Here is a 27,350-nt window from a genome sequence, read left to right as displayed (position 1 = left end):
GTTCTTATCCGCCAGCTGAACTACATTAACCTCTATGCTGAGAAGCAACTCCCTCAAGGCCTCCGAGACGGACCCCTGGTGTAGCGTGTAGCATCGGAGCCCCGCTAGTAGCAAACACGCTAGTTGAGATTTGGAGTTTTAAAAAGATGGAACTGGTTTCAAAGCCAAATGCGACAGCTGCTGTATATTTAAAAAAAAAAAAAAAAAAAAAAAAACGCAGTTAGCTGCTATTGTTTTGGTTTAAGTGTTTTTGTTTATGGTTGCTATGGTAACGGCTGCCATGGCAATGGTTGCTACGGTAACGGTTGCTATGGTAACCGTTGCTACGGTAACTGTTGCTATGGTAACATTAACCATGGCAACAGTTACTATGGTAGCCGTAACCATGGCAACCGCTACAATGGCAACCGTAGCCATGGCAACCATTGCTATGGTAACCGTAACTCCAAATCCAAAAGCGGGGCTCCGATGCTACACGCTACACCAGGGGTCCGTCTCCCCACACAGACTGTGCGCTGACAGGTAAGTGACACAACACGTGATGAGGGCTAGACGTGATGCATCGCAATGAAAACTCTCTGGTGGAGAGACGCAAGGAAAAATGTAAATTATCACGGCTGGCAAAGACACCGAGCTCATTAAAAGTTATCATGCAATTAATTGATTTATTGGTTATTGCAATTTTTTAATATATAAAAACGGACTGTTTTTATATATTAGGCAAAAACAGTTAATTTGCACAAATTGAGTGATGGGTACACCTGTTTATAACTAATTCATATATTTTCAGCGTACTCTGCGTATGCGGAGCGGCGGCCCTGCTGACAGCTCAGCTAAGAGAAAAAGTAGCTGTATGTGTCCGTAACAATGCAGGCAGCATTGTTGTTCTAACTCTCCCGTATGGGTGGACTGGGCACCCAGTTGCCTTTTGGCCATTTGGTGTATACACTGTAGCTGGCAATAAATTATGGTTTACCTGATTTATGCATCGGTTATCATTGCAACTGTATGAATTGTGAGGCTGTTTATCAACGGCACCACTGAATGCAAGGCACTAATCTTGTTGGTTAACAATTGCTTGATTGGTAGGAAAAAAAACATATATATTGTTATTTATATTCTTGTATAAGTTTTTGTGTTATATTTTATAATCTCTATAAACAGATTTCTGTATTCATATTCAGAATCTGTAGGTAAAAGGACAATATTTTGCTACCAGGATTTCTGATTTCCATTTGTAGTCCGACTAGTATTGACCAATCACATTCCAGCAATCTTTGGTTGAATGGAGGTCCATGTGGAGCGCAAAAGAAGCAAAACACATTGGCCATCCACCAGCTCTAGTCTGAAGATGGTTTAAAATGAGTTTCTAAAGTGGCTACTTGTCAAACAGGCTGGTGGTTGACATCGTCTCTCAATTCCAACTCAAGTTGCTAATCTGGCTCTAAACAAAGAGCAGCACACCGAAAAGGAAGTCTTCGTCCAGATAGCTTCCTGGCCCCAGAGGCTAATTGCCATCACCTGCTGAAGGGTTCTGATATTGCAGATTGCACAACCCAATGATAAGCAATTTACAATGACATAAAACAGAGAAAAGCAGCAAATCTTCACAATTGCGATGGTATAATTATATAAACCTATTATCAGTATTGTTGTGGATTAATTGTATCCTCTAATCAGTTAATCAACTAGTTGTTCCAGCACTTCAGCATTTCATTTTCCTTCAAAGCGATACATCCTAATGTTTTGGTAATTGGAATGATTTCCACACACCAGTAACATCACAAGGAAAGGGTTGTATTATCATAATGGTGTATTGAGTGCTAAAGGTATAAAACAACAGATAGCTGATACATTTAGCTCATGATCTTCTGCTCATATTAAACCTCAGCGCATGTACCACCAACCAGCCCTTCTCTCCGGTGCTTTGTTCTGAGCGGAGCATGTTGGGGGTTGGGTATGAGAAACAGGGTGCGGCTTCGCTGTTGTCATGGCAACAGAGTGAACCCCCCTCAACCAGTCACTCTATGGTGTGGAGAAACCCAATCTCCATCCAATGACAGTGTATGTGCATGCAAGCTGATCAAAACGTTACGAACATGCATGCAGTAACCTACATGGTGTCTCTGCCTTTGTGCATGCATATCCCCGCCGTCACACCTACTCACTGGTTTTTCAAGCAATCCCCAAGACCTGCAATAGCCTAATATAGATCCCATACCATTCATATTAGTGACAGAGTAATGGGCTCTCTAGTTCCAAAGAGTTCAAATAGGCATAGCCCATCGGTTATAACCACAATCCTGCTGATCCTGCTGTACAGGACTATCTTCTTTAATAGGCTGCCACTGTTATAAAACAAAAGGGGAGATGACATTATTGCGATTCGTTAACAGCCAATGGGTTCTGTGTATGTGTCCGTTAGTAGCAATGAGCGCCTGACCTGCAGACAACCCCACGGAGGATGTTATAGAACTAGCTGTCCGATATGTGAGCGAATCTACAAGCCAGTACACCGCTAGATGGATGTGTACAAGAGAGATCAGAGAACAGCTGAAATTAAATGTCTTATCAGCTTTTTATCTGTAAGACAATAAATAAAAACATTTCTAGTTGCCGACCAAACAGCACCAGATTGGAATGTTGTGTATTACTTATATTAAAAAAAACAATTCAATTACTTTCCCCTTGTGGCTAAATAAAAAGCTGGGGGTACATCACCACCATCGTGCAATGCCATCAACTAGAAGCTGCACCATTGTTAATTCACTGGCTCAATATCACAGTCGACAGCTTCGCTTTTCAAAAGGTAGTTACATTTAGAAGATATGGAAATACACTTCCTGTAGAGGTTCAAAGATATTATTTGGCAGCTGCAGTAATGAAATGAGAAAAAAAAAGTCATAACACCTTGATAAATATAGCCTGCTGATAGTCTGGACTGTAACAAGTCATACGAAATGGACCATGACTTGGTGATCAACAGTGTATCTTACAAAATAACACCATCTGGTGGTGACATGTAGTACTGCAATATACTGCTGCTGCGTGACGAAGGAAAATCCTCAATAAATAAATGGACAAATATAACAGATGTCTCCCACCACCTTTCATTAGAATGAAAATGTTGAGAATAGTTTTCTAGGGTCTTCACAGTTAACAGAAGTCACTTGAACACCTATTAGATTTTGGATGAACCTGCACTCTCCACAGCCAACAATAAACACCGACTGTAAGGATGTTTGGACTATGTCTAGATGGTGTTCAGTGATATTTCCTTGATAATCCAACGTTTGTCAATTTATTGTCAATTTCTCAAGGTATTAATATTGTGGCACACACTCAGTAATAAATCTGGTCACAGCAGAGATAAAATCCATATCTCTAAAATGTAAAAATCAATTTCTGTAAATGGGCGACCAAAACCGGAGGCCCAATGAATCCCAGAGGGCCTTCTTTCATAACACCATCAATGTAATAAATGGACAGACACAGTCAGTTATAGTTACTGAGATGTATTAACCTTCTCATATTTAACTTTGTGGGGTTTTAGAAGAGATGAGGGGGAAAAAGTAAATATAACTTTTACAAAACATACTGACAAACATCTAACAGGCCCTCGTTATTTTATGTGCATTCAGTTATAGATTATTTAGGGGGGTTATCTTGCAGCTGTAAATCACGAGGACTTTATCTTATATTTCAGAGGAAAACATCTTCCATCCATCCATTTTCTACCGCTTATCCTGTATTCAGGGTCGCGGAGGAAAACATCTTAATTCACGTAATAAATACCTTTGCTTGTTCATTAATTTGCTGTCGGTTGGATCCTCTGTCTGCTCCTCTCCATCTACAAGGCCACATGAAAGAAACACTGAATACTTTTAACTTGTAACATTATGTTATTATGGTAACAATGTGAATAAGACAGTTAAGCACACACACACACACACACACACACACACACACACACACACACTTTGACTTTCAACAACGTTCAGCAAAATAAAAGGAAACAAATGTTTTTCTTTATGTTGCAGTGAATTTAAGTACTAACATTTTAAGTTTGATGTTAGGAAAACATTTAAAAAAACATTACACAGTATAAACACATTAATTAACTCCATCTCATATGTTAAATTACGTAAAAATATTAGCTAGCTAGTCTGAGGCCTTGTTGTTTGTAAGATGTCCGTTTTTCTTCGACAGCATTTAAACGCAGCAGAGCCGTTTACAGCGGATAGCCAGCTAGCTAGCTAGCTAGCTAATAGCATCACAGCTAACGGCGTTTCCCAGTTGAAGATATGTTTAGGAATAGGTCTGCCTGGTTTTCAAGCAGTGTGCCGCAGCCATGTCACAACTTTTGGAGTAAGTAACCTATTTCGACAATTATTTAACGTTGGAAATTTACTTTTAAAGCTAAATACATATTTTTAATCCATGTAGTTTGTAGCTACTGAAATATGCTATATTGACATTATCTCTTACACGGTTGTATTATCTTTAAAAGGCGAATAGATAGGTTTGTCACAGGTGTAGTTATTATAATATTACCTTACTTTTTGGTCGTAATATAATTATGTCTGGTAGTGTCTGAGGGCGGGACCATGGCTGGTCTGAGAACAGCGGATTACCTCTTCAGTGCTGATGCGACGTGTGCGGATACTTGCAGGTGAATGAGATGAAGAACCAGAAAGCTGCACATTTATCATCTACCAGATGATTTGTGCGTCATTGTTTTCTATATACAATCTATAATTTTGTATGTTTTCTTTCTTCAGGATATTTGAGAGCAAAGATTATCTTTGGAACAAGGTCACGGTTTTTCACAGCTTCTTCCTGTCCGCCTGTGAGAAGCGCCAGAGTGTGAAGTCTGTGTGCGTCGGCCATTACGTGCTGCCTCCGGCCTCAGTACAGGACGGTGAGGACGGCCATTCATTGGGTGGAAACCACAAAGTAAATAGATCAGTGGATCTCAACATAATGAGATTACCAGATAAGTCAAGTTAATTTTCATAAGATTGGAAATTTAGGGGAAAACATATTTCTGAGACACAAACTATGTTTAGTTTTACGTTAAAAAAAAATGTAGCTATAGTTATGTAGTTATAGTTAACGAATAAGTTGTCTTACTTAATAATAATAAATGGTCATTCCTTCAACCAAATCAGTTGGGATTCACTCAAACGATTGATTAATTTAAAATCAAACAGATTTTTTATGAATTATAACTTGCACATTGTTCCTCTTATTGTAATTTTAGAGGTGAGGCGCGTGGTTGGGAGGCTGATTTGGGAGTGTGAAGATAAGCAGTCAGTGACACAGGCAAGTACACCAGGCAACTTAACACAACGCCAGATCACGTCGTCTACATCACTTTACTTGGACTCACTTTGGTTTTACAGGGTTTCCATAAGAGTTTTAGTTGCCAGACAGAAGACGAGTACAGTGAAGTCAGCAGAAGCCAGTATGTTAAACAGCCACTGTAAATATTTAAATAGCTGGATCTCAATCGATTGAAACTGTCCAGTAAATTAAGTAAGCCCATATTATTCTTTTGGCAGTTGTGAACCAGCTGACACAGACTCTACAGCAAGTGAAGTCCCTCTATGTGATCCTTATCCAGTCAGTAACATGCTCACAGGTGAGACAGTTATTATCATTCTGGTTGTTCTCTGAAAACATGTCTGTACTGTTTCTAATGACATGAAGATAGATAATAAACCTCAAATGAAGGTCTGACATGAGACAATCTTCTCCATCTGTTGAGTGTGTTAACATTCCACCCTTTTGTTCTACTGACTTATTCACCGTAGGGTATGTCAGCATGGATAACCTGCACAAATACTCCGGTGATCTGCGTGATTTCCACCCTGGATGTTTCCGGTGCTCCGACTGTAAAGCCCAGAGCTGCCCGTCGCACGCATAAGCAAAGCAGAGAAAAGCATGTTAATGAAATGCTGTTTACAGTTCCAAGCTGCACATAATGTACTGCTTAATGGGTTGTTTATGATGTTCTCATTGCCTACTTTCACTTGCAGTGTAAATGTATACACGTAAAACAAATTTGTTTAACAAGACTAATGCTGTATTTTGTATTTAATTGTTTTGTCCTTCTTGCATGGTCTCCATCTTTTTTATGTTGCCCATTGAAAGGAAAAACTGCACAAATATGTGTAGATGTCTTACATCTACAGAATCAGTCTTACAGCAGTTTCTCCAAAACATCCACCCACCTACAGCTTTTCCTCAAGTGACTACTAATGAGCTGTATCCAGGTCAAACCTGCTATTATTGATCCATGTCGGGTGACATTAAATGTTTATTGTACAAATAAATATACCTAATGGGAATCCTTCACGTTTTTTTTTATTTAAATATTTGAAATTTGGAATAAGAGATTAGAAGAAAAGACATTTACTAATCAAGACTGCATATTTCATCCAAAATGATGACGTTGAGCCAGCCATTCATGTCGGACTGGGTGTAGCACGACGGAAGGTCTTCGCATATCGGTGATGAGGGGCGATGATGAGGGCACAAATTAATTAATATTAATCAATATTAATGTAAAATAACGTAATATAACGTAATGGACAATAATACTAAAGTCATATCTAGCCGCAGTTTGGGTTGGAGTTATGTAAAGCGTGCAGTTGCGTGGGAGCGGTCACCCCTACAAAGTGGACTCTTCCGTGGGCCCTCGGCCAATCACATGCTTTGTTGTTGTACCAGCCCTTCCTAACAGGAAGCGGTAGATTCACCTGCTGCTGGTTGTACTTTGGCTGGTTGTACTTTGACACTTGTCGGCGAACAAGGAGAGGAGTCTCACGTTTGCTTCTCCTGTCAGCGTCGTCTTCACCTGGCTGTAAAGTGCTGCATCTGTCATGGCGGAGGAAAACCTGTCCGTGGTCCTGCACGCCCAGGGAGACCTGCGGGTGGTAGGAAACGCACCTGACTCCCCCTCTGTGTTACTTACAGTCTGGGTCAATTCAACGGACTACTAACTTTGTTGTTCATTTCTCAGGAAAAGCGGCCCATCCCCGTGCCAGGACCTAATGGTATGACCCAGAGAACTGGTGTTTCTTCTAATGAAAATATACACTTGAGCTGCAATTTACCTAAACATATGTGAATATAGTGTGAATTATTTTTAATGCAGTCCAATTACCTGGCTACTTTGTTTTCTTTTCCTATATGAATATGATTTAAACTGCAGACTAGTTTTATGGTTTTGAAATGTATTTTAAAGCCAGACTGCATATCTTTAATTGGTGCATTGATGACTTGCAAGTCACCAATGCACTAGTGTAGAAAAATAGATATCTCAAATAAATTTCCTGTTGGATTCAGTAGTAAAGATTATACTGAACTGTCATTTTATTTCAACTCTGATTGCAGATTTCCTATAAACAAAACAAACATTAAGATGTAAGCGATTCAGAGGTCTGAAATCCGGTCCGTGGTGTCTTTTCGTGACTTGTGTGTCATGTTTTGTACCCAGATGTTTTGCTCCAGATGCACTCTGTTGGAATCTGTGGTTCAGATGTTCACTACTGGCAGCACGGCCGAATCGGAGACTTTGTGGTCACAAAACCGATGGTGTTGGGGCACGAGGCGTCAGGGCGGGTCATCAAGGTCGGATCAGCAGTCAAGCATCTTAAAGTAGGTAAGTGGGCAGTGTACTGCAGAAGTCTGCCGTTTCGTTAAAAGGGAAGTTGATACACTTTCAAGTCAAAAAAGGTTATTGCTTCAGTCAAGTGGTTATTTTTACAAACTGTACCTGCAGCACCAGAAAGGCATTTCAACATGCATTCATGGAACTTTAACATCATACATCATTTTGATGCAATCTCCCCATCCTTACATTTCTATGATGTTTAAATCAAGTTCCCTCTTAGCCACACAGAGTTCTGGACAAACTCAACTCAACTCTGTATGTTTCAGGTGACAGAGTGGCCATCGAGCCCGGCGCGCCTAGAGAGATGGACGAGTTCTTCAAAAACGGCCGATATAACTTGTCTCCGACCATCTTCTTCTGCGCCACGCCCCCCGACGATGGAAATCTGTGCCGATACTACAAACACGATGCCAATTTCTGTTACAAGTAGAGTTTTTTCCTCCAACCTTGCACCAGAGATTACCTAACAACTACCTTATCTCTTGAATGTCAACAGGCTCTCTCTTGCCTAACCTTTGCCTACATCCCTTTTGTTGTTGTTGTCTTCTTCTTTCTTTTCTCTTTCCGGGTCTTTCTTCAACTATCCAGGTTGCCTGACAATGTGACATTTGAGGAGGGAGCTCTAATCGAACCCCTGTCTGTGGGGATCCACGCCTGCCGTAGAGCTGGTGTGACCCTCGGCAGCACCGTGCTCATCTGTGGCGCAGGTAAAGCCAAAACAAGTAGGAAAACTCCAATAACCAGATCCTCCCGGCTGCATTTCAGGACACACTGTACTATAAAGAGGAGGTGATTTTATTGTGCTTTTATGCAACATGCTCCTGCAAGTAAGGAATCTAATTTGGCAAACACACACTGGGATAGTCACAAAAGTGAGAATGATTCTGTCTTAAGAAATCTTGAGTGGTTGCAAAACTTCTGAACCATAACACACCAAGTAAGACACTTAATAATTAACAAGCCCTTCGTCGCCCCTCGTCTTGCTGAAACAGGCTACTTCACATGCGTTGAGCATTACTGGCTGAAACAGTTTCTTATTGCTTGAAATTGACATTTAACACAGTCTCTGGTTTACTTCTTATCTTCCCACAGGACCTATTGGGTTAGTCTGCTTGCTTGTGGCCAAGGCGATGGGGGCCTCGCAGGTCATCATCACCGGTAAAACACACACACACACACACACACACACACACACACACACACACGCACGCACGCACACGCTTGCGCAGGTTCTGGTATCTTCTCTTTTCTTTAGTCTCCACTGTTGCTGTGTTCAGATATGTTAGCCGAGCGTCTGGCGATGGCCAAAGAGTTGGGTGCAGACTTCCAGCTGATGGTGAAAAGAGAAGACGCACCCCAGCAGCTGGCGAAGAGTGTAGAGGGCAAGCTGGGCTCTCAGCCTCAGGTTACGATCGAATGCTGTGGCGTGGAGAGCAGCATCCAAACCGCCATCTATGTATGTGACGCTTCACTGAACACCATAAAGCAGGATTCACAATTATGAAGTAGCTAGAGTAGAACGTACCATACTTACTTACAGTTTTGAGGAACTTGTACTTTACTTGAGTTTTTCCATTTCATGCAACATGTCTTACATCTACAGAATCTGTCTTACAGCAGTGTTGTTCAGTTTCTGTCGTGACAACAGTGTGAGGTTTGATTTGCTTCTATAAGAGTTGCCACAGTACCTGGTTGTATAAACCTGTTTGTTCAACAAACATGCTTTAACTTGCCTGTAGTCTAAACCAACTAAATAATACTTCCCTTCCTACAAGAAATGCAGCATGATCTGTTAAAAGCAGTCTTATTGACCATCAATGTCCTGCAGTGCTGTTACTAAAAATACTTCTTAGACCTCTTTAGTTTTGAATCACCAGTTGGCTGCTTTGCAGTGTTAATTGCAATTAAGTACAAAGAATGCTCAAAAACATCCACCACGTTTTGAATGCAGGACATTGACTGCATTATGTATTTATACTACAGTATTCTTGGTCCACTATGACATACAAATGCCAACGAGTTCCATTAACTGAAGATTTAATAATAAGTTATTTACTGTGTATATTCTTTCTCTTTCAGGCAACACGTTCAGGAGGCGTGGTGGCGTTGGTGGGTGTCGGCCCTCAGATGGTCACCGTTCCTCTGGTCAACGCTGCCGTAAGAGAAGTGGACATCCGAGGAATTTTCCGCTACTGCAACACGTAAGAAAAAAAAACATGAATTGCCCCTTTTGATGTTTAAAGCAAAGTAGGAGGCTGTTGCACTTGAGTAATAATGTGTATATTTAATAATCAAACTCCTGAGTAACACCTCTGTCTTGCTGTGTTGCAGCTGGCCGATGGCCATCGCCATGTTGGCGTCGGGTAAAGTGAACGTGAAGCCCCTCGTGACCCACCGTTTCCCCCTGGAGCAGGCAGCCCAGGCCTTTGAAACCACTCGCCAGGGTCTCGGCATCAAGGTCATGTTTAAGTGTGACCAGAATGACCAGAAGCCCTGATTTGACCCGTTGCAGTGAAACAAAGCTGACCTGCCTGAGAGCGACTCGGCATGACAAGCAGACATCAACACAGACTGGACTTTGACCCTAATAAAGATAACAGACCCGGTTCAAAGAGACAACCGATAATGGCACTGAATACCGACTGCTGACCTGCTCTCAGGTCAGAGGTAGAACTAGCATCTCATGGTACGAGTGAATGTTTTGTGGTGCTCAACTTCTTTAACAAACATTTTAATTGTTTTATAATTTGTTCAATTTTAAATTTGTTAACTTTACATGATACTTTTGTAGTAAAGATCCTTTAAAAAATCCTTAAATAATACAATTAAAATAAATGATGTGGTTTTTTGTATTTCAATTTTACAGAACCTGCACTATCTAACTGCTGCCACTAGGGGGAACTAGAGGCTCAAAGTGGAAATGCATAGTAGGGTCTTTGTCCCAGTCCTCTACTCTATACTGATACTACATATATACTACACATTCATCTTTTGAAGTACACGTTTTGCCGGTTATTATACAGACAGATATTCTGGATTGGCACTCAGATGGCTCCACTGTGTCTCCATATTCTACATAAACATATACATATATGTACAAAATGCTACTCACCATTAGACAGACGACTTTAGAATCTTCACAACTCAACAAAAACAATTTAATCTTACCGTACCAATTTATTTAACGTTTCTGTATCGGTGGCTTACTCCAAATATTCATCATCTGCTTATTTTCATAATAATTGGTACGTAGTATGACATTGACATCTAATAACTCCTATTAATCAGTTTGAATTCTGAATTTTACTGAAAATAATTCTGAAGACAAAATTATAACATTTTAATTCCAACAGTAAAAGTAGGACTAAAATAATGAAGTCACAGGTTTTAATTAGTATAACAAGACAATATGTGATAAGACAAAATATTTAACTTAATAAACGACCTCCAGGCTACACTTTTACACAGCAGATCCAACCTTTTCTTTTACAACGGAATCTGTTTGATCCAGTCCAACAAAACCAGCCAGGTTTAGCTCAGATTTTATTTTCTTGCCACAATGACATGAAACTACTTTACGAGGCATGCACACAGTTCATATGGTTAAAATGTACTACGATGCATTGTAAAAACCTTTACCCAGCGGTGAGGCTTGTTTCCGTCACAGTGTGTGATTCACAGTTCTCATTCCCTCTCCAGACTAAAAGCCAACATACAGGTGGGGAGATGTTTGCAGTGACTAAACCTGTTTTTTTCCCTTTTAACATGATCACAATACTAGACACGTTTTTTCTTTATGTACAGACATTCTAATACCGTTTATGGCAATGGGACGGCTCACACAACACAGTTACATTCACGATCCACCCATAGTGTGCATGAGAGTCAGTCGGGAACACTAAAGATGAACACACAGTAGAGTAGCACGCCAAAGAAACTTCATTTTCATACATGTGACTTTGATATCAAAAGCAGAAATGATGCATGTTAATAGTTGAACTCGGTCGTGTGTTATTTAAACGTGTGAGAGTGTTTGTACATGAGATTTAGAAAAGACTTTAGAGGTTGAATTCTTGTATTGCCTTAAAATGAGGAAACTCAAAGTATATGGCATTTCTCCCATAAACCCCTGCTGCGAGCATTGGTTTGATTCACATGTACATTATATCAACGTAGCATATTCAAACAAACACATCCCACACTTAACTTTTCCCCGGCGGCTGCCATATCAGGCATTATTTAATTGTGTCTTCATCATCGCAGACATTTCAATCAACAGCGAGATTCAATAAATATTTACAATGCAGCCGATGCTCCTTCCTCTCCCGCCGCCTCCACTCGCAATATTAGCTAAATATGTATTTACATGAGAAATAAATAAGCGAAGAACAAAATTAAACTATACAAGAAGTATAGTGGAAGTTTCATATTGCATTACATGAATATAAAAAAATAAACTGTGATGGATTCGCTCGATAAGTCTGTCCACGTGATCTCGCGGAAGTGACACGGAAAAGCACAGACAGGACACACACACACACACACACACACTTCAGCTGGTCAGATGGAAAAAAGCATCTCATGTCAATAAAATGGCCGTTGCAACGTGAAGCACAGACGAGGGTGAGATGATGAAGAGTTAAAGTCATCAGCTCAAAGACGAAGAAAAAAAAGAGAAATGAAATGAGGGGGAGAAGCGATCCTCCCCCCCAGTTACTGGTCAGCTTGGTTTGCCCTGTAAGATAACCAATCACAGCTGATGGCCTGTCCTGTGGGACGGTCCCTGGCCATGTCTTATATGTACATAGGTGTCTCCTGTCCTGTTAGAAGTCTGAACATGGCTGCCGGCATGGTCTTCATGTGAATCTGTCAAGAAAAATAAAACACATGAAAAGGGACATTTAGAGTATATTTTCACATTTTATACTGCAGATGATTGTGTGTGATTTTCTTTGCATGTGTTCAAAAGGTCATTTTAAATCTTAAAACGAATTATTGCTGGGTACAAAATAATCCATGAATCACTATATAATCCACTAATAGGGCCCTGTTTGAATGTCTAGTGATTGTTGTGTTGTGTATTATGATTATAATATCCTTCTATACCTATAATAACCTATTATAGATACAGTTTTTAAAACTTCTAAGGATCTGAAGTTGCGTTCTGTCATACAGTCAGTAACTGTACCAAAGAATAATGTGTGCTTCACTTAAGTATTTCCATTTAATATAATATTATACTTTTACTCCACCATGTTATCATACAATATGAAGCAGTACTACACAACTAATCTACTCAGTAGCATACAGACTATCTCACATTGGAGAAGATTCCAAAAAATCACATGTATTTGTTAATCATTAAAACTGAATATTATTATATTCTCTTTGAAACACTTTGAAAGGAGCCATTCTGCAATATACATTTGACACTTAAAGTACAATTATCTTATAATGCTTCTTTACTTTTACTTAACATTTTTAATTCAGGACTTTTATTTGTTAGTATTTTATCTCCTGGTTTCTAAATAGAAGGCTTAAATTATCCCACAATGCGACACTAAAAGTAGCGTAAATCGATGGCCACTAAACAAGATTCGTCAACCAACATGCAGAAGGCAGACAGTTGGAAAAGATAAATCCATTTGGCAGCCGTGTGAGAGGAATGACCCCAGTAGAGGTTTAAATATAAGTATCCAGTCCTTCACAAAGAGTTCCCTGAATAGTGAATACTGAAAGCAGTAAATTACTTTGAGCACGACCTCATACCTCATGTGCTCCATACAGAAAATGACTTCAATTCAAAAGCTTCAATAGGCTGAAGCCATCCTTCCACAAAAACACAAAATGTATTCCATATAAAAATGATTTTTTTAGCTGCGTTTGGCTCACAGGAGGCCAAGATAGCCTTTATTTTTGTGTCCTGCAATTCCCACAATGCCACTGAACTGTATCTTGCCTTAATCTTTCTAACTCAATGCCCCAATTTCTGTTGAAGCTGTGTAATAACCCCTGAGATAACCCATCAGGGTTAAGTTCTTCTAGAGCCACACAACACATTCAACAACCGATTTCTATGCTGTATCATTTACTTTAAGTACACAGAGTTAGTTAAAATCACAGGTAGGTGCTACATATTGTAAAATATGTACATTTGTATGTAACTGTGTGTGTGTGTGAGCATCAGATTCACCTCTCCAACAGAGTTCGAGAGGGCCTGGACAATCTTCTCATGTGCTGTGGCCACCACACTCTGCCCATTGATCTCTATGATCCTGTGACCCACGCGGACCCCGCCTCGCTCAGCAATGCCTCCTCGCATAAGACTGCATATCTGACAGAATACACAGAAAGGAAAAGTCCTCAGGTTATGAGCATCTGCAAGAACACAGAGTAAGTAAAATGAATGCCACTGGAAGGGTAAACTGTCTGCAGTGGTACAGTAATAGCATCAGACCCTGGGGCCGTGAGGAGCGATAGTTGATATATTAAAGACCGATGAAATGATAAACTGCACGTTACATCCTTGGTGTAAATGTTTTTTTTGTTGTATAAACTGAGTTCAAGGTGAAACAGCAATTTATCACAATGATCAGTGTGTCCAATACAGAAACTAGAATGAGCAGATTCATCTAAACAAAGACTGTGAAACCAATAATACAAATGTACCATACATAACACCAAAGTTAGCCATATAGCATTAAGAAAAACAGACAGTGCAGTGCATTTCTTAAGCAATGTTCTTAGGATAATATTATGAATTTATCAAACCTATACGGTTAGAAATCAAATGATACTCACAATGCCGTTCTGGACGCTGAAGCCCAGCTGATACTTTAGATCTGGTCTCTTAATGAGGACCGTGGTGACAGGAGGGCAGCTGACGATGTTCATTTTCACCTGAACCTGGTTCTTCAAGCCCTTTAACACACAAACAAAGAGCTTGTTCATTTCCACAGTGACCATGTGGCTCAGAACTCTAATCGATTGTTATTTCTTCCCCCACCTTAATGATTCCCTGACAGGTGGCGAGTGGCAGCCCCACTAGGCTGGTGTTGTTGATGGACATGATCTGGTCTCCGATGCTGAGCTTGCCCGAGCGAGCCGCTGGCCCGCCGTTCATCATGTTGGCCAAGATAACTGTGGGTAGAATGGAGCCCCAGCCGGACTCCACGATCACCACGCCCAGGATCTCCCCTTTACTCTTCTCCAGCTGCAGCTGTGGACAGTTGGTTGGTCACTTTAAGGTTTCAGCACAGACAGAAACTGACCGCAACAGTGTCAAAAACATTAGTCTGTTTGCATCAGCATGCTTGAGTCTTTTTTTCCCATCAACAATGTTCTGTAGTTGATCAGAGGGGCACCAGATTCCACTCCATTCAGCTGGAGAATGCATAGAGAACTCACTTTCAATTAAAACAATAGGATTCCTTTGTGATATCTGTCAGGTAATTACTATTTCTCTTTATTTAAAATGTATTTTTCCATTCTAGCTTTCTTTCACAGATCAGAGCAGAAATCAGCGGCTCAAATATCATGATATCTACAGTAACATGAGCCCATAGAAAATATATCCTTTGAATATCTCTGGCTGCATTAGACAATTGCAGGCTATGTTGCAAATCAATGAGCAGCACTGCTTTATAGCAATATGTGAAAAAGAACCTTAATCTCTTAAATTCACTCGATTATCCCAAAATAGACCATCTGTATATTTTATATATGAATGGATTTTCCCCTTGTATCAAATGTATGAAAGTCTTATCCTGGACTTCCTACTGAGGCACTGAACAGATGTTTATTAAAACAGTACTATATGCTGTGTATACAGTAGCTGTATTAATGGTGGGGGTCCGAATGCCGAAGTGTCCTTTGGCAAGAAATGGCCCACATTTACACAGTGTGAATGTGCATGAATGAGTTAGATTAGATCCTGATGGGCAGGTGGATCCTCTGCCATCCTTGTATGAATGTGTGTGAAAGGGTGAAAGCAGACTGATGTAAAGAACCTTGAGTAGTGGAAGAGACAAGAAAATTGCTATAGACATGCAGGTCCTTTCAGTACACACGGTAGGTAATTGTGTAGCACTTGAACAACTACATTCTGTTAAGATGTGAAGAAGTGCTCCATACATTACTATTAGTATTATATAATACTGTGTAGCAGCCCCTCACTGCTACTTGCTGTCATTTCCTCATTCCCAATTTCTTTTAGTTGAATTTCACAATGAGTTGATTGACAGTTGGAGCCACAACTAAAGTATAAATAATAAACAGAAATAAGAGTAGAACATGCACCCAAATATTGGGTCAGCAGTGAGTTGTTTTCTCAGTGTGACAGTGACATTTCTATATCACAACCAAGTTTTACTAAGGTTTAATATATTATTTATGTTGGGCATAAACAGTAAGAGATGACCAGTGGTTCATTTATTATATCTGAATTTGAATAATTTGTGCTCTGCAATGTGAAAACATCCTGCTCTGATTCTTCAGTCCAGCAGATATGACATGAGTGCACATGAAGCCTTAAGAAACTAATTTATTCTCAACACAGTTGGTTTGGAAGCGTGAGTGCTTCAAGAAAGCCCAATTTCCCCATCACTAAAATGACTGATATAGCAGCTGTGCAGCGGTGCCCACGCAGCCAGCGACTGTTTCACCGTTTATAATTCTCCAAAAGCATCCAGTAATGCTTTCAGGGCACAGTGTGAGCTAAAGGGGAAATGCTGAAGCAAAAAAACAGCTAGCATTGACATGCTGCGAGAAGAGTTTACTGTACCATCTGCCTCTTAATCGGTCTAATTAGCGAAAAGCTACTGTATACTTTCTCCAATGGCCCTGCAGCACACGTGTGAAGTTTCAGTGTTTATGTTCTTTTCTTTCCTGCGCCGACAGAAGTCGACACACTTTTGTAGAAAAACTTGAAATAGTAGGAAATGCATGTACTGTATGTACTGCACTCCTCATATAGACCAACCTCTTTGCAGTTTTCAGAGTTGGAGAAATGAATGAGGTCATCATTGTACATCTCCTGGGTATTGATGATATCGCTGTACTCCTTCTGACTCAGGTCCTCCGGGTTAATGCCGTTGGCTCTCAGGAACTCCTGGTAAGCTACGCTGAACGCCTGGCCAATGGACTGTGCGATAAGCTGAGCCTGCAGGTAGAAACAGCAGGAAGCGTGACAAAAACATGCATTTGTGATCTTGTGTTGTTAGATCAACAGAAGCTTATGTATATTAATAACAATACAGCGGGTAGGGATGGAATGATACAGGACGTTATCATGAATCGCGATTAAAAAAAACCCTCCATTCACACACAGACATTTGTTCCAAGCAAAAACTACTAAAATGTGTAAAAGTAGAAAAGAAAATGAAAACCTGATGCTTAATCTTGGCTGTGAGAGATATGATAGATAAAGAAAATAAAAAGGGTGCGTCATAGCACATTGCAAGTCGTTTTCTCGCCTATTCTCCTGCTTAATTGAAATCAATACGTGAATATAAATCTCTCGCAGAATTTGTAGACATTCATGACCAAAACTCTCTAAAATCAATACAGTGTGAATTTCTTTGCGGAACAATAAACAAGTAAAATACAGGCAGAGCTACAAGAGCAGAGAGCGTTTTTAAGGTGATGGATGAGCGGCTGAATGGTTCTACCATAACTCTGGCCGGCCTTTAAAAGCTGGCAGCAGAAATTAGGGGACAGATTGGAGTCCAGCCTTTATACTGACTGGAAAAGACACTTGGTTGTTGGCTCCTCTGTGAAACATTGTTTATAGTGCCACGTCTTGCTGAATCTACTTCAACAAGACAAACAGCAGCTCTGTGAGTCCATGTACATCGTTTCATGTGAGAGTGTTGCTCTATTCAGTTATTGAAGGTCACAAAAAATATATTAGTGACATTTTATTGATAATGTATTACTGGGGCTTGTTTATTGCGTGTTTTATTACTATTTTCTGTGATGTAAGGTGACCTTGAGGGCCATGAAAGGTGCCAATAAATAATATTTATTATTATTATGATTATAACAATATATCATAAGATTAACATTTGTACAATGTGGAGCAAGGATGAACAAATAAAATTATGTCTTCGATCTAAATGGAGAGAAAAACATTCACATTGATGATAAGTGGGAACCTGAAATAATATCCGACAATCAAATAACACCCACAATGCAATGAGTGTCCTCACTGACCTCACGCTTGCTTACAGCCACGCACATTTAATGCTGTCAATTAACACACACAGCAGGTTTGCCATCTTGAACACACTTACATCTTCCGACTCAAAGACATGGCATATCATCTTGTACTGCTTCTTTGCCTCAGGTGCCCCGGGCGTCGTTTCAATACAGTCCTGGGAGGCTGAGCGTGGCATCCGCCGCCTCGCCATCAGGACCACGATGTTCCCAATATCGGCAATGTAGGATATAGTACGGAGTGCGTTGTCCATCATCGTTTCCTGTGGACGGGACAGTTTGCAGCGGCATGTTAATTATATGTAATATAATTGAATAATTTTAGCTAATTAAGAACATTTTTTAATTATAGCTGAGCCCTGAAAGTCAAAATAAAACCCACCTTGACCTAATACCTTATACCTTTGCCATAGAGCACAATAGATCTAAGTATAATTTTGTTTGTGTATTATATTTATGTGGTGCTTGGATGCATGCTTATAGAGTAGAAGATACTTTGATCATTCCCCTCTGGGAAAATATTGCATGTAAGACAATTTGAGTCTCATTCTTTCAGCTGCAACCCCAGCGGTGCGAAACAGACTAGGAGCAAATCAAAAATAGCATGAATATGAAAACATAATTCAAAGCGGGGAGGAGGTTTCCTTGAATATCTTACAATCACCCACAGCATACATAAAAAGTACCGTATGTAAAGCAGGATGATGCATGCGGTATGCAGGACTAAGAGGCTGCAACATAATGCTGAAGAAGCTGAACGCATAAGTGAATACATGATATGAATATATGACGAGAATATATACTGATTTACACCGCTCAGACAGAAAGATTAAGGTTTAAAGCATCCACATCTCCTCAGAAGCATGCTTCATCCTGCTGTGGCCTGTCTGCTCTCCCTATCTGTTTCAGGCCTGTAAGGACTGTGAGTCTTGGTACACTGAGGGACAAAGCAGCAGGGTTTGACTCTGGATTGGGAACGATCTGCACACCCTGTTTATTGGCTGAGGGTACCAGCAACACGTTGGGGTCTAAATTCTCTTTGTTGACACCCAGAAGAGACACTTCTATATGGGGTCAGTTCAGTCTCATTAATAATGAATGCACAGAGAAGGATTCACAAATGTATTTTGTGATTTATATATAAATGACTCTCTTCTCACAAGTACATTTCAATAAACACACAAATGGATATTGGTATGTAAAAATGTAAGGGGTTAAAGTTATTGAGAAGGATTATATATATATATAAATATATATACACAGTATATATATATACAGTATATATATACAGTATATATATATATACTTCTGTATTTGTCCGTGTTTTATGATAATATGCTAAATCTAATTGCTATTTAGTTTAGTTCCATTCATTAACTGTGTTTAGTTGTTTTGTTACAGCAGCTTAATTATTGTTGTAGTTGTTTCAGCCCACCTTTGGAGTTGTTCTTATTGTGAATTAGTGTCACAAACCCCATTCAGGCTATATTGAGTCTTTTAATTATAGAATGAAGGCTTTTTTACTCAAAATCTCTCTCCAAGATTGCCAGAATCAGTGGTAACCAGATGGGAAACGGAGGAAGTTATAAACTGCATTGCAGCACGTTTCTGCCAGGCGGCTGCCCACACATGCACGTGCATGAGCACACATGCACGCAAGCACAAACACACGCACACATTCAAAAACTTAGACGACCAGCCAGCTGCTCAGACTGAAATACTGCAAATGAATCATCTATTACATATACATTTAACGGTTACTGTGACAACTGCGCTCTATTCAGGATCTCATGAACTGCAAAGCTCTCAGAGACAGTTTACTTCTATCAGAGACTCCCCTCCTATGAAGACTTGTACGGCTGCTTCATGCAGCTGCTTGTTGTAAAGCTGAAGGCAAGAAAACTTTTGGCAAGGCTTCTGCAAAAGCGGAGAAGCTCGGTCTAAAAAAAATACTTGAATAAAAGAAAATCTGACAGATAGATGTGATTTTTCATTCCAAATTGCATTCAAAAAGTCAAACTTCACTCTGAATTTGAACTTTGAGACTATGCCTGCAGCACAATTGAAGAAAAACACTCAATAAATAACTTAATTTAGAGCATTTAGCGGACGTTTTTATCGAAATTGACAAAAAGAAAAACACAACAACATTAACAAAAACATGACATTCACAAAAAACCCGACCACATTAACAAAAAAACAACCACGGAAAGGGTAGGTACTTGCTATGACACATAATTGCTGATTGGACGACAGCAGCAGGCCCTCTTTTTAACAGGTAGAGGGGCTATTCATCCAATCAGCAATGATGTGTCATCATAGCGAGTACCTACCCTTTCCGGTAGTTAATGTGGTTGTGTTTTTGTTTATGTGGTTGTGTTTTTGTTCATGTCATGTTTTTTTGTTAATGTGGTTGTGCTTCTGTTAATGTGGTTGTGTTTTCCTTTTTGTGGTTGCGTTTTTGTGAATGTGGTTGTGTTTTTCTATTTGTGGTTGTGTTCTTCTTTATGTTGTCATCGTTTGCCCTTCAGGGCAACTGTAAGAAACACTCTTGTGCTGAAAACTAAGAGGGCAGCTTGTTCTGCTGTCGAGCAGCTTGCACGGTGCATGCTCTCTAAGTCGCCCTCCATGCACAGATTGTGCAGCATTTTTGGGCTTTTAGAGTCTATTCTTATCCTCAGTCAAAGAGAACTGTGACATCATGAGATTAAACAAACAAATAAATAAATAGCAATCCGTCGTGGGGTTTCATGAGAAGCAGTTTGTGGTTAAGCTGCAGTTATGACTGTGGCTCTGACACAACAACTCTCCCCACATGTGTAGCCTTGTGTAGCTCAGTGTTTGGCCGATGTGCTGTCAGAGGTAAATGGCTTTTACTCTCATCTTGTGCCTGACACAGAAACATGTGTGCTTGCTGGTTCTCACCTGTGAGTCTGCGTTGAGGACTTTGATCCTCTGGGTGGAGATGAACAGGTCAACCTCGGTGAGGGTTTGAGCATCTCCGTCTGTGCTCTGCGGCGAGATAAACAAAAACAAAAGAGAGAAGAGTTGGTCACATCGTCGCCTTCGACTTTGATTATTGAAGATCTTTGTCCCTAACTTGACTGTGCACGGTTTTACAACCGCTTGAATGGTGCTTGTGTTAAATGTGGGAAAAATATAAGTTTAGATATCCAAAATGCATGCATATATAGTTTAGGGTCCAGATAGGGGAATGCTTGTTAGATGGACAGGAAGTTGAGTCTTAAGGTGAGGTGGAAAAGGCAGAAAAAGAAGGCTTTTGGCAGTGGTGTTACTATATATCAACTGTCCAGGCAAGAAGATGGCAAGCTGGCACGGAAACAGGAAACAGCTTAACACTAAACCCTTACCAGCTGGCTGTTTCGCCAGTGAGAGCAATGCAGTTTCAGCACAGAACAAGCCTGTCCACATTTCCCTCTAATCCCTGTGTACTGCATACTAATCAAATTCTATTTGATTATCCTTAATTACTTGCCTGGTGCATTTCAAATGAGGCAAAAAAAACAACAACAAAAAAACAACATATAGCTGATAATATTAATAATGTTTCACAGAGGCACATTAGTACATTCATTTGTATCCCACAAAGTGCCTGAAGATGAACAGAACTAACCAAAGATTAAGACATAATTGACTTTTTGAGGGTAACTTGTTTCATATGGTGATCATTTATGACACAACAAAATGTAAGGCATTCCACTAATCACTTTTTAAACATTATTATACAATGTTTATTTAAAATTGTTCACAACAGTGAGCCTAATATATATGCAGTCATAGCTGAGGTTGTTACTGACCGTTTTCTCTCTCAGGATGACGAACATAAAATGTAAATTACAGCAAGAATTATTTTTTTGCTTTCACTGGTGAAAACTGTTAATCACACTTAAACTAGGCATGAACTGAATAACAATTTCCCAAATACATAATTTAACTTACATGAAACGAACCGCGCTAAGTACAGAATATGAAAAAGTATTTGCATACACTAATGAGAGTTGTAGCTGGTGACATGAGCTTTGCGTTGGATTAAGTGGTGTTTCTCACGGTTCTGTCCTCGACACTGAGGTGAAACATTTATGATGTCATATGTTGCATTTTTTTAAATCAGCAAAACCGTTTTATTATTTTATCTTGGTATATTTGAGGACACCCTGACTGTCTCAAAATCTTCCATCATTAAACCACCATATCTTCAAAAGCTTCAGATTATTCAGTTTAAGAGAAGAACATTAATTTGACTATGTTATTATGGGCACAGGTCACTACACAGGTTACACAGTAATAATGGTGTATTAAGAGAAACCTAAGATATAATACAGTCTGGCACTTCTCCCACTGTGTCCTGCTGACAAGTCGGCTTATACCTTGCGGTCACATTGGCTGCATATTAAAAATAAAAATAAGTTTGTGTCAACGTACTGTTATTAAAATTTTAGTCAGCAGTTCTCAGTCTTGAGCCATAAAACACAGTGTTAGGCTTGTGAAAGACCCTCACTGCCAAAATGCATAGCCGTTCACCTAAAGCAATACATGGTTGTCTTAGTCCAGGAGTTTCGACTAAATTAATGAACATAACAAATGTTACGGACACAGATGGGAGATGATACACAGAGACAGACAGGCACGAATGCAATGAAATTTGAGAGTGGAGGGAAAGTGGCCAAAGGGTCTATCTTTTGCTCTGTTTATTACACACCGCCTTTTTCTTGATTTTGGCAGCCTTCTGTACCCTCTGGCAGGCAGGCAGGCGTTGGGACAGGACAAGGTCAGCGGATACAGGAGCACACAAAACAGGAGGAAGAGGAGGAGGAAATAAAGAAGGTAAATAAATGGAGGTAAGACAGTAAAGCCCCAAACCAAACAGCAGGTGTGCCATCGCTGCTCCCCAAAACAGAGAGTGATAGAGACAGAGAGAGAGAGAGAGCAAGTGTGTGTGACTGTATGTGTGTGTTTGAGGAGATAGCGTTCACACAGCTGTGTTGGTTATCCGATACTAATCCAAATAGCAATTACAGAGGGTAATAATTGCTTTTTTCTTTTAAACAGCAAATCAAAAACATGCACATATGAATCGCCACTGCTCCTGCAATCTTGGTATTTTTATTACGCCGGGGTGGGTTTGAATATTGTCTTGTTAATCTTATCAGTTTTAACGTTGGAAGTGTCCTTTTTGTGGTCAGAACATTTACCAAAAGAAAGACAGATGGTAAGGCCCCCCCCATTTCTACAAGCACTACACCTAAGAAAGCCAACAAAGTCTGTAACTCAGGTTCCGTCTATGGGCACAGCTCTCACCAATGTCTATGTTCATGTCACAGTCTAAATACTATTACCAGGAAAGACATGCTGGAAAACAATCAACACTCACAGAGGCAGGGGAGGGGATAAACCCCTGAGCAAGGATTTAAACTGTGCGCTTGGGGTTTTGTTCTCTTGGCGGCATTAAAAAAAAAAAAACAACAAAAAAGGACACGGTCGGGTCGCCGTGTTTGGAATCAAACGGCTTAGATCAACACAAAGGCGATTTTAAATCATTAATGTGTTTGATTAGATCATCAGTAACTCTGGTCTTGGCGTGGCCTCCAATTTAGTCAAGTTCAACTGAGAATCTTTTGGAGAACTCTCAGACCTTTGTAATCTTTCAAACTCAACCCCTCTGTATAAGGTTCAAGCTGAGTGACGGTCCCTCTCTCCATCTGCCATCGACCGGAGGAAAGTATATTGACCTCAATTACATTTCAGAGTGTGAGACTGGATGTTTGTCCGAGCTGTAACCACTAAGACAGTAGTAGTTTCAAAAAAGAGCAGAGAAAGGGAGGAGTTCTTTCTGGGTTTTTTCGTTTTGTAAAGTTTCCTCCTCCGCGATCAGCTCTGACTCAAGACAGACATCCAAGGCTTTCAGCAGCATCCACTGCTCTGCTGAGGAAGAGCTGAGCAGCGAGGGGATAGACAGCGGGAACAAGTGAGTGGGGTGGGGATGAAGCTGCATAAATATTACATCAAACGGAGGGATCATCATGCCAAAAAGATAAGCATAAATAACTTCTTCCTTGCTGCAATTCACCTGGCTTACTTCTTCTTGCCGAAGTGCATTCCTGCGCTCGTATACATGTGTGCTTGTCTGGAGCAAAGCCGTTTAAATGCAGCTGCACATTACTGCATGCGTGTTCAGGTTTGTGTGCAGTCAGCTGTGTCCATTTCAATGTCAAAGATTAAATGGCATTTGCTTTACAGCTTTTCATTTGTCCACGAGGGACAAATCAAAGAGATAATGGACGACCTCTTGTTAAATGGACCTGTTCCAAGCAGGGGGATGCAGTAAAAAGGTGATAGCTAACTGTTGCCATGGTTTCATCCTGACGACACTTTTTTGCAGGAAAGGCAATTGTGAGTGAGTGAGTGAGTGAGTGAGTGAGTGAGTGAGTGAGTGAGTGAGTGAGTGAGTGAGTGAGTGAGTGAGTGAGTGAGGGAGGGAGGGAGGGAGGAACCAAATACAGATCAGCTAGATGTGAGTGAAGAGGGCTATTAAACTGAAATGCCGAAAGGCTTTCAGATCCAACACTGAGTTTGGGGATAAATCTTTGAATACAAAATGTGATTCCACTTGTTTAAGTCGCCAGAAGCGGATCACAGAAACGACTACTTACAATGTTGACTGTTACCTGACGACGGCTATATATCAAAACATTTTATGTATGGACTGAAAAGTGACTGCAGGACCAAGTACCGACTATTTTTCATGACAACATTTACCATTTGAAAAGTTTGAGTTCTTTGGTTAAATCTTATGAAATAAAAAACTAAGTTTATTTTCATTCGATAAAGGAATTAAAACTGCTATTTTTTTGGTATCTGGACAAAAATTATGATATTGCACTGACCTAGACGAGTTAGATCAGGGGTGCCCAAGTCCGGTCCTGGAGAGCTACTGTCCTGCATGTTTTAGTACTTCATATTCCAAAATATTTTATATTTACAATTATTTTGCACAGTTTTTTTTTTTTAAATACTCACAGGCATCAGTAGCCACTTATATACCTCTTCAGCCATAATACACATTAAGACGAATTGAACCTGCACAGGGAGCACTAAATCTTATGTGGAACAAACTACACTATACTTAAGCACTCTTAAATAACATTAAAGAAAGGTTTGAGTGATTGGACGACTGAAGTATTTGGACAAAGCCTTAATCATCCGAGTCTGTCCCTTGATTAAAGAACCAAATATGTTTATTTACTTCCTGTAACTATGCATATTCTGATGGAATGACGCATTACAGCCTGTACTTACTAAAAGTAGACAACTACCCAGAAGGTCATTTAATATTTAGAAATACAGCCAAGCTTGTGTTCACATGAGAGGGAGACAAAAGTGAGCAGTGTCTGGGTTGCAACTATGCACCAAAACATCAGTGCTGCATTATTATTATAAATATCATTACATTACAAAATAATGTTGAGCACACAACTCACAATTAATGACAAATGTCCAAAGTCTAAAGTTTTGAGTAGCTGTTTCTGCAAAGTCTGACACAAGTACTTTGGGCAGACTAACACTGATGAACACAGCAATCAACCTAATCAAAAATAATATGAGTCTAGCTCCTTAATTCGGCACTGGTGCCATCCACAGCATTTCCCTCAAACTGCACTAGAATATTACCATAGCATCGACATTAGAGAACAGCAGGGAACAAGTGAACAAGTGAAATATTAGGTTCGCATGCCAGCAGTCCCATTATCCAGCCAGCTGCAGCAAACAACGAGCCCTGTGGCCCAATCTGGCAAAATTCTTTAGCCGCCCTCAAAGACCACTCATGCCTAATATATGATCACAATGTTTTGCTCTAGACACAAACAGCACTGATGTCCATGCAAATTTTATTAGGCGCAATCTGGTCCAGCCATAAAACTAAAAATATCTCATGAGAACTATTAAATATGATGAACCATTTAAACAATATGCTGAAATAGCAGGGTTCCACTATTTGCTTGAGTTTGTGGATCCATTTTCTCATACGTAACAGACACATAATGGTAATATAAGAAATAAAAACACATACTGTATGACAAATATGATCAAACATGCAGTATTATCCATGTAAAGCCACTGGACATATTTCCTGCAGGCCCTTCTGTATATTTTGAGTGATACCAATGCAGCCTGAACAACAACAAGCTGACTGTAACATTATGCTGGCACCTCTGGGGAGAAGAGAAGGAACTGCCATCATATAAAATGCTCTTTCAGAGCGGGGCAGCAAACCAACAGCACTGATCGGATGCCGACTTCTGGAGTGTGAACAAGCACAGCTCAACATCACTGGAAGAGAGTCTCAAATAGGTGTTTTCCACTGTAGGATCTATGGAAGCTTTTTTCAGGAACTATCTTAATTTAATTTCTGGTCTCAAAAAGTCCCAGCTCTTCAGACATCAATGTTTATTGCATGTAGTCATCTTCCCAACTTGCAAAATCTGTTCAAATGTCAAAGTCATGCAACTGCAACTTACAAAGTAGCTCTTTAGACTCAAGACTTCATAAAGCAACTCACAGAACCAAATACATATGGAATAATGAGACCAGCAGAAAATAGATCAGCAACGTAAAGTCCACTTTGTACATTCCTGTTTGCATTTCCATCTCATCTGAAGAATGAATAGATAAGGAAATTAGACCAATGACAGCTTGAAAAACTATGGCGCTCGTTAGAAAGGCAATTTTCAACATCCTGAGTTTGGTGTTGTAAATTAATAAAAGAAAAATCTGCTGAAAATTATTATTTGATGTTTATTTGCTTCCACTAACATTACCACCATGAAACAATTCTTGTTCACCACTCTCTCGACTATTCTCTCTCTGGAATGCTTGCTGCTTTTGTGGCTCATTCACTTCTTCTAAGGAGGGGAAGCCAACAGCATAAATTTGTTTTTAATGTTAACAAACAACAAGCAATGTCCAGCCCTCATCCTAATATTAATACTAGAGGTGCACCGGGCAAATTATGAATTTAACCCTGGGTGGATTAAGATGAAGGTGATTCTTGCAGAGCCATCTGGTATAATGGATTTGTTTTCACACAAACAGTAAAACAGGCAGAAGAAAGAAACCTTATTTCACTCTAACTAGACATGGGCTGGTGTTCACAAGATTTTAGGGATCTCTCAATACAAACAAGCTACTCCACTTGAACAACCCTCTCATCTGTCCGGGGGGGGAAAAGCATTGTATGGCATACATGGAGGGATAATGGTGTCAAGGACCTCTAAAAAGATAATTTAATTTAAATCATTCGAGAACCTCAAAGAACAATTTAACAGAGATGGGGGATTTCTGCAAATATTGACAGCTGAGGGGCAGCAAAAGGTCTGTTTTTGGACAGAAAAGAGAAGAGAATAGGATTCACGAGTTTCAAAGTGCTTTTCATACC

At 40.0% G+C, this 27,350-nt stretch overlaps 3 protein-coding genes across 4 annotated transcripts in view; 2 read left to right on the top strand and 1 right to left on the bottom strand.

Annotated features, from left to right (window-relative positions):
* The first annotated feature begins 4,301 nt into the window (after nt 1-4,301).
* Nucleotides 4,302-5,965, top strand: terb2 (telomere repeat binding bouquet formation protein 2). Its single transcript, XM_084005558.1, has 6 exons — nt 4,302-4,368; nt 4,591-4,672; nt 4,782-4,921; nt 5,264-5,467; nt 5,565-5,644; nt 5,771-5,965. Exons 1-6 carry the CDS (start codon nt 4,305-4,307, stop codon nt 5,927-5,929), a joined length of 729 nt encoding a protein of 242 aa, XP_083861684.1. The 5' UTR covers nt 4,302-4,304; the 3' UTR covers nt 5,930-5,965.
* Nucleotides 5,966-6,798: 833 nt separating this feature from the next.
* Nucleotides 6,799-10,519, top strand: sord (sorbitol dehydrogenase). The gene is made up of 9 exons (XM_084009197.1): nt 6,799-6,941; nt 7,028-7,061; nt 7,505-7,669; nt 7,948-8,107; nt 8,270-8,388; nt 8,774-8,839; nt 8,959-9,137; nt 9,761-9,882; nt 10,013-10,519. Exons 1-9 carry the CDS (start codon nt 6,888-6,890, stop codon nt 10,176-10,178), a joined length of 1,065 nt encoding a protein of 354 aa, XP_083865323.1. The 5' UTR covers nt 6,799-6,887; the 3' UTR covers nt 10,179-10,519.
* A 920-nt stretch (nt 10,520-11,439) lies between these two features.
* Nucleotides 11,440-27,350, bottom strand: part of apba2b (amyloid beta (A4) precursor protein-binding, family A, member 2b) — a 58,235-nt gene continuing 42,324 nt past the window's right edge. Inside the window, exons 7-14 of one of the 2 annotated variants that reach the window (XM_084009048.1) lie at nt 22,617-22,652; nt 20,822-20,908; nt 17,974-18,159; nt 16,662-16,841; nt 14,688-14,900; nt 14,483-14,602; nt 13,875-14,015; nt 11,440-12,547 (exon numbers count right to left, since the gene is read on the bottom strand). In XM_084009048.1, coding sequence (XP_083865174.1) covers nt 12,476-12,547; nt 13,875-14,015; nt 14,483-14,602; nt 14,688-14,900; nt 16,662-16,841; nt 17,974-18,159; nt 20,822-20,908; nt 22,617-22,652 — 1,035 coding nt within the window. In that variant the 3' untranslated portion in view covers nt 11,440-12,475. The remainder of the gene's footprint in view (nt 12,548-13,874; nt 14,016-14,482; nt 14,603-14,687; nt 14,901-16,661; nt 16,842-17,973; nt 18,160-20,821; nt 20,909-22,616; nt 22,653-27,350) is intronic. The other variant, XM_084009049.1, reaches the window with a different exon arrangement.

Source organism: Eutrigla gurnardus (assembly GCF_963514095.1).
Source record: "Eutrigla gurnardus genome assembly, chromosome: 1".
NCBI lineage: Eukaryota > Metazoa > Chordata > Actinopteri > Perciformes > Triglidae > Eutrigla > Eutrigla gurnardus.
This window is presented reverse-complemented; position numbering and strand designations above follow the sequence as displayed.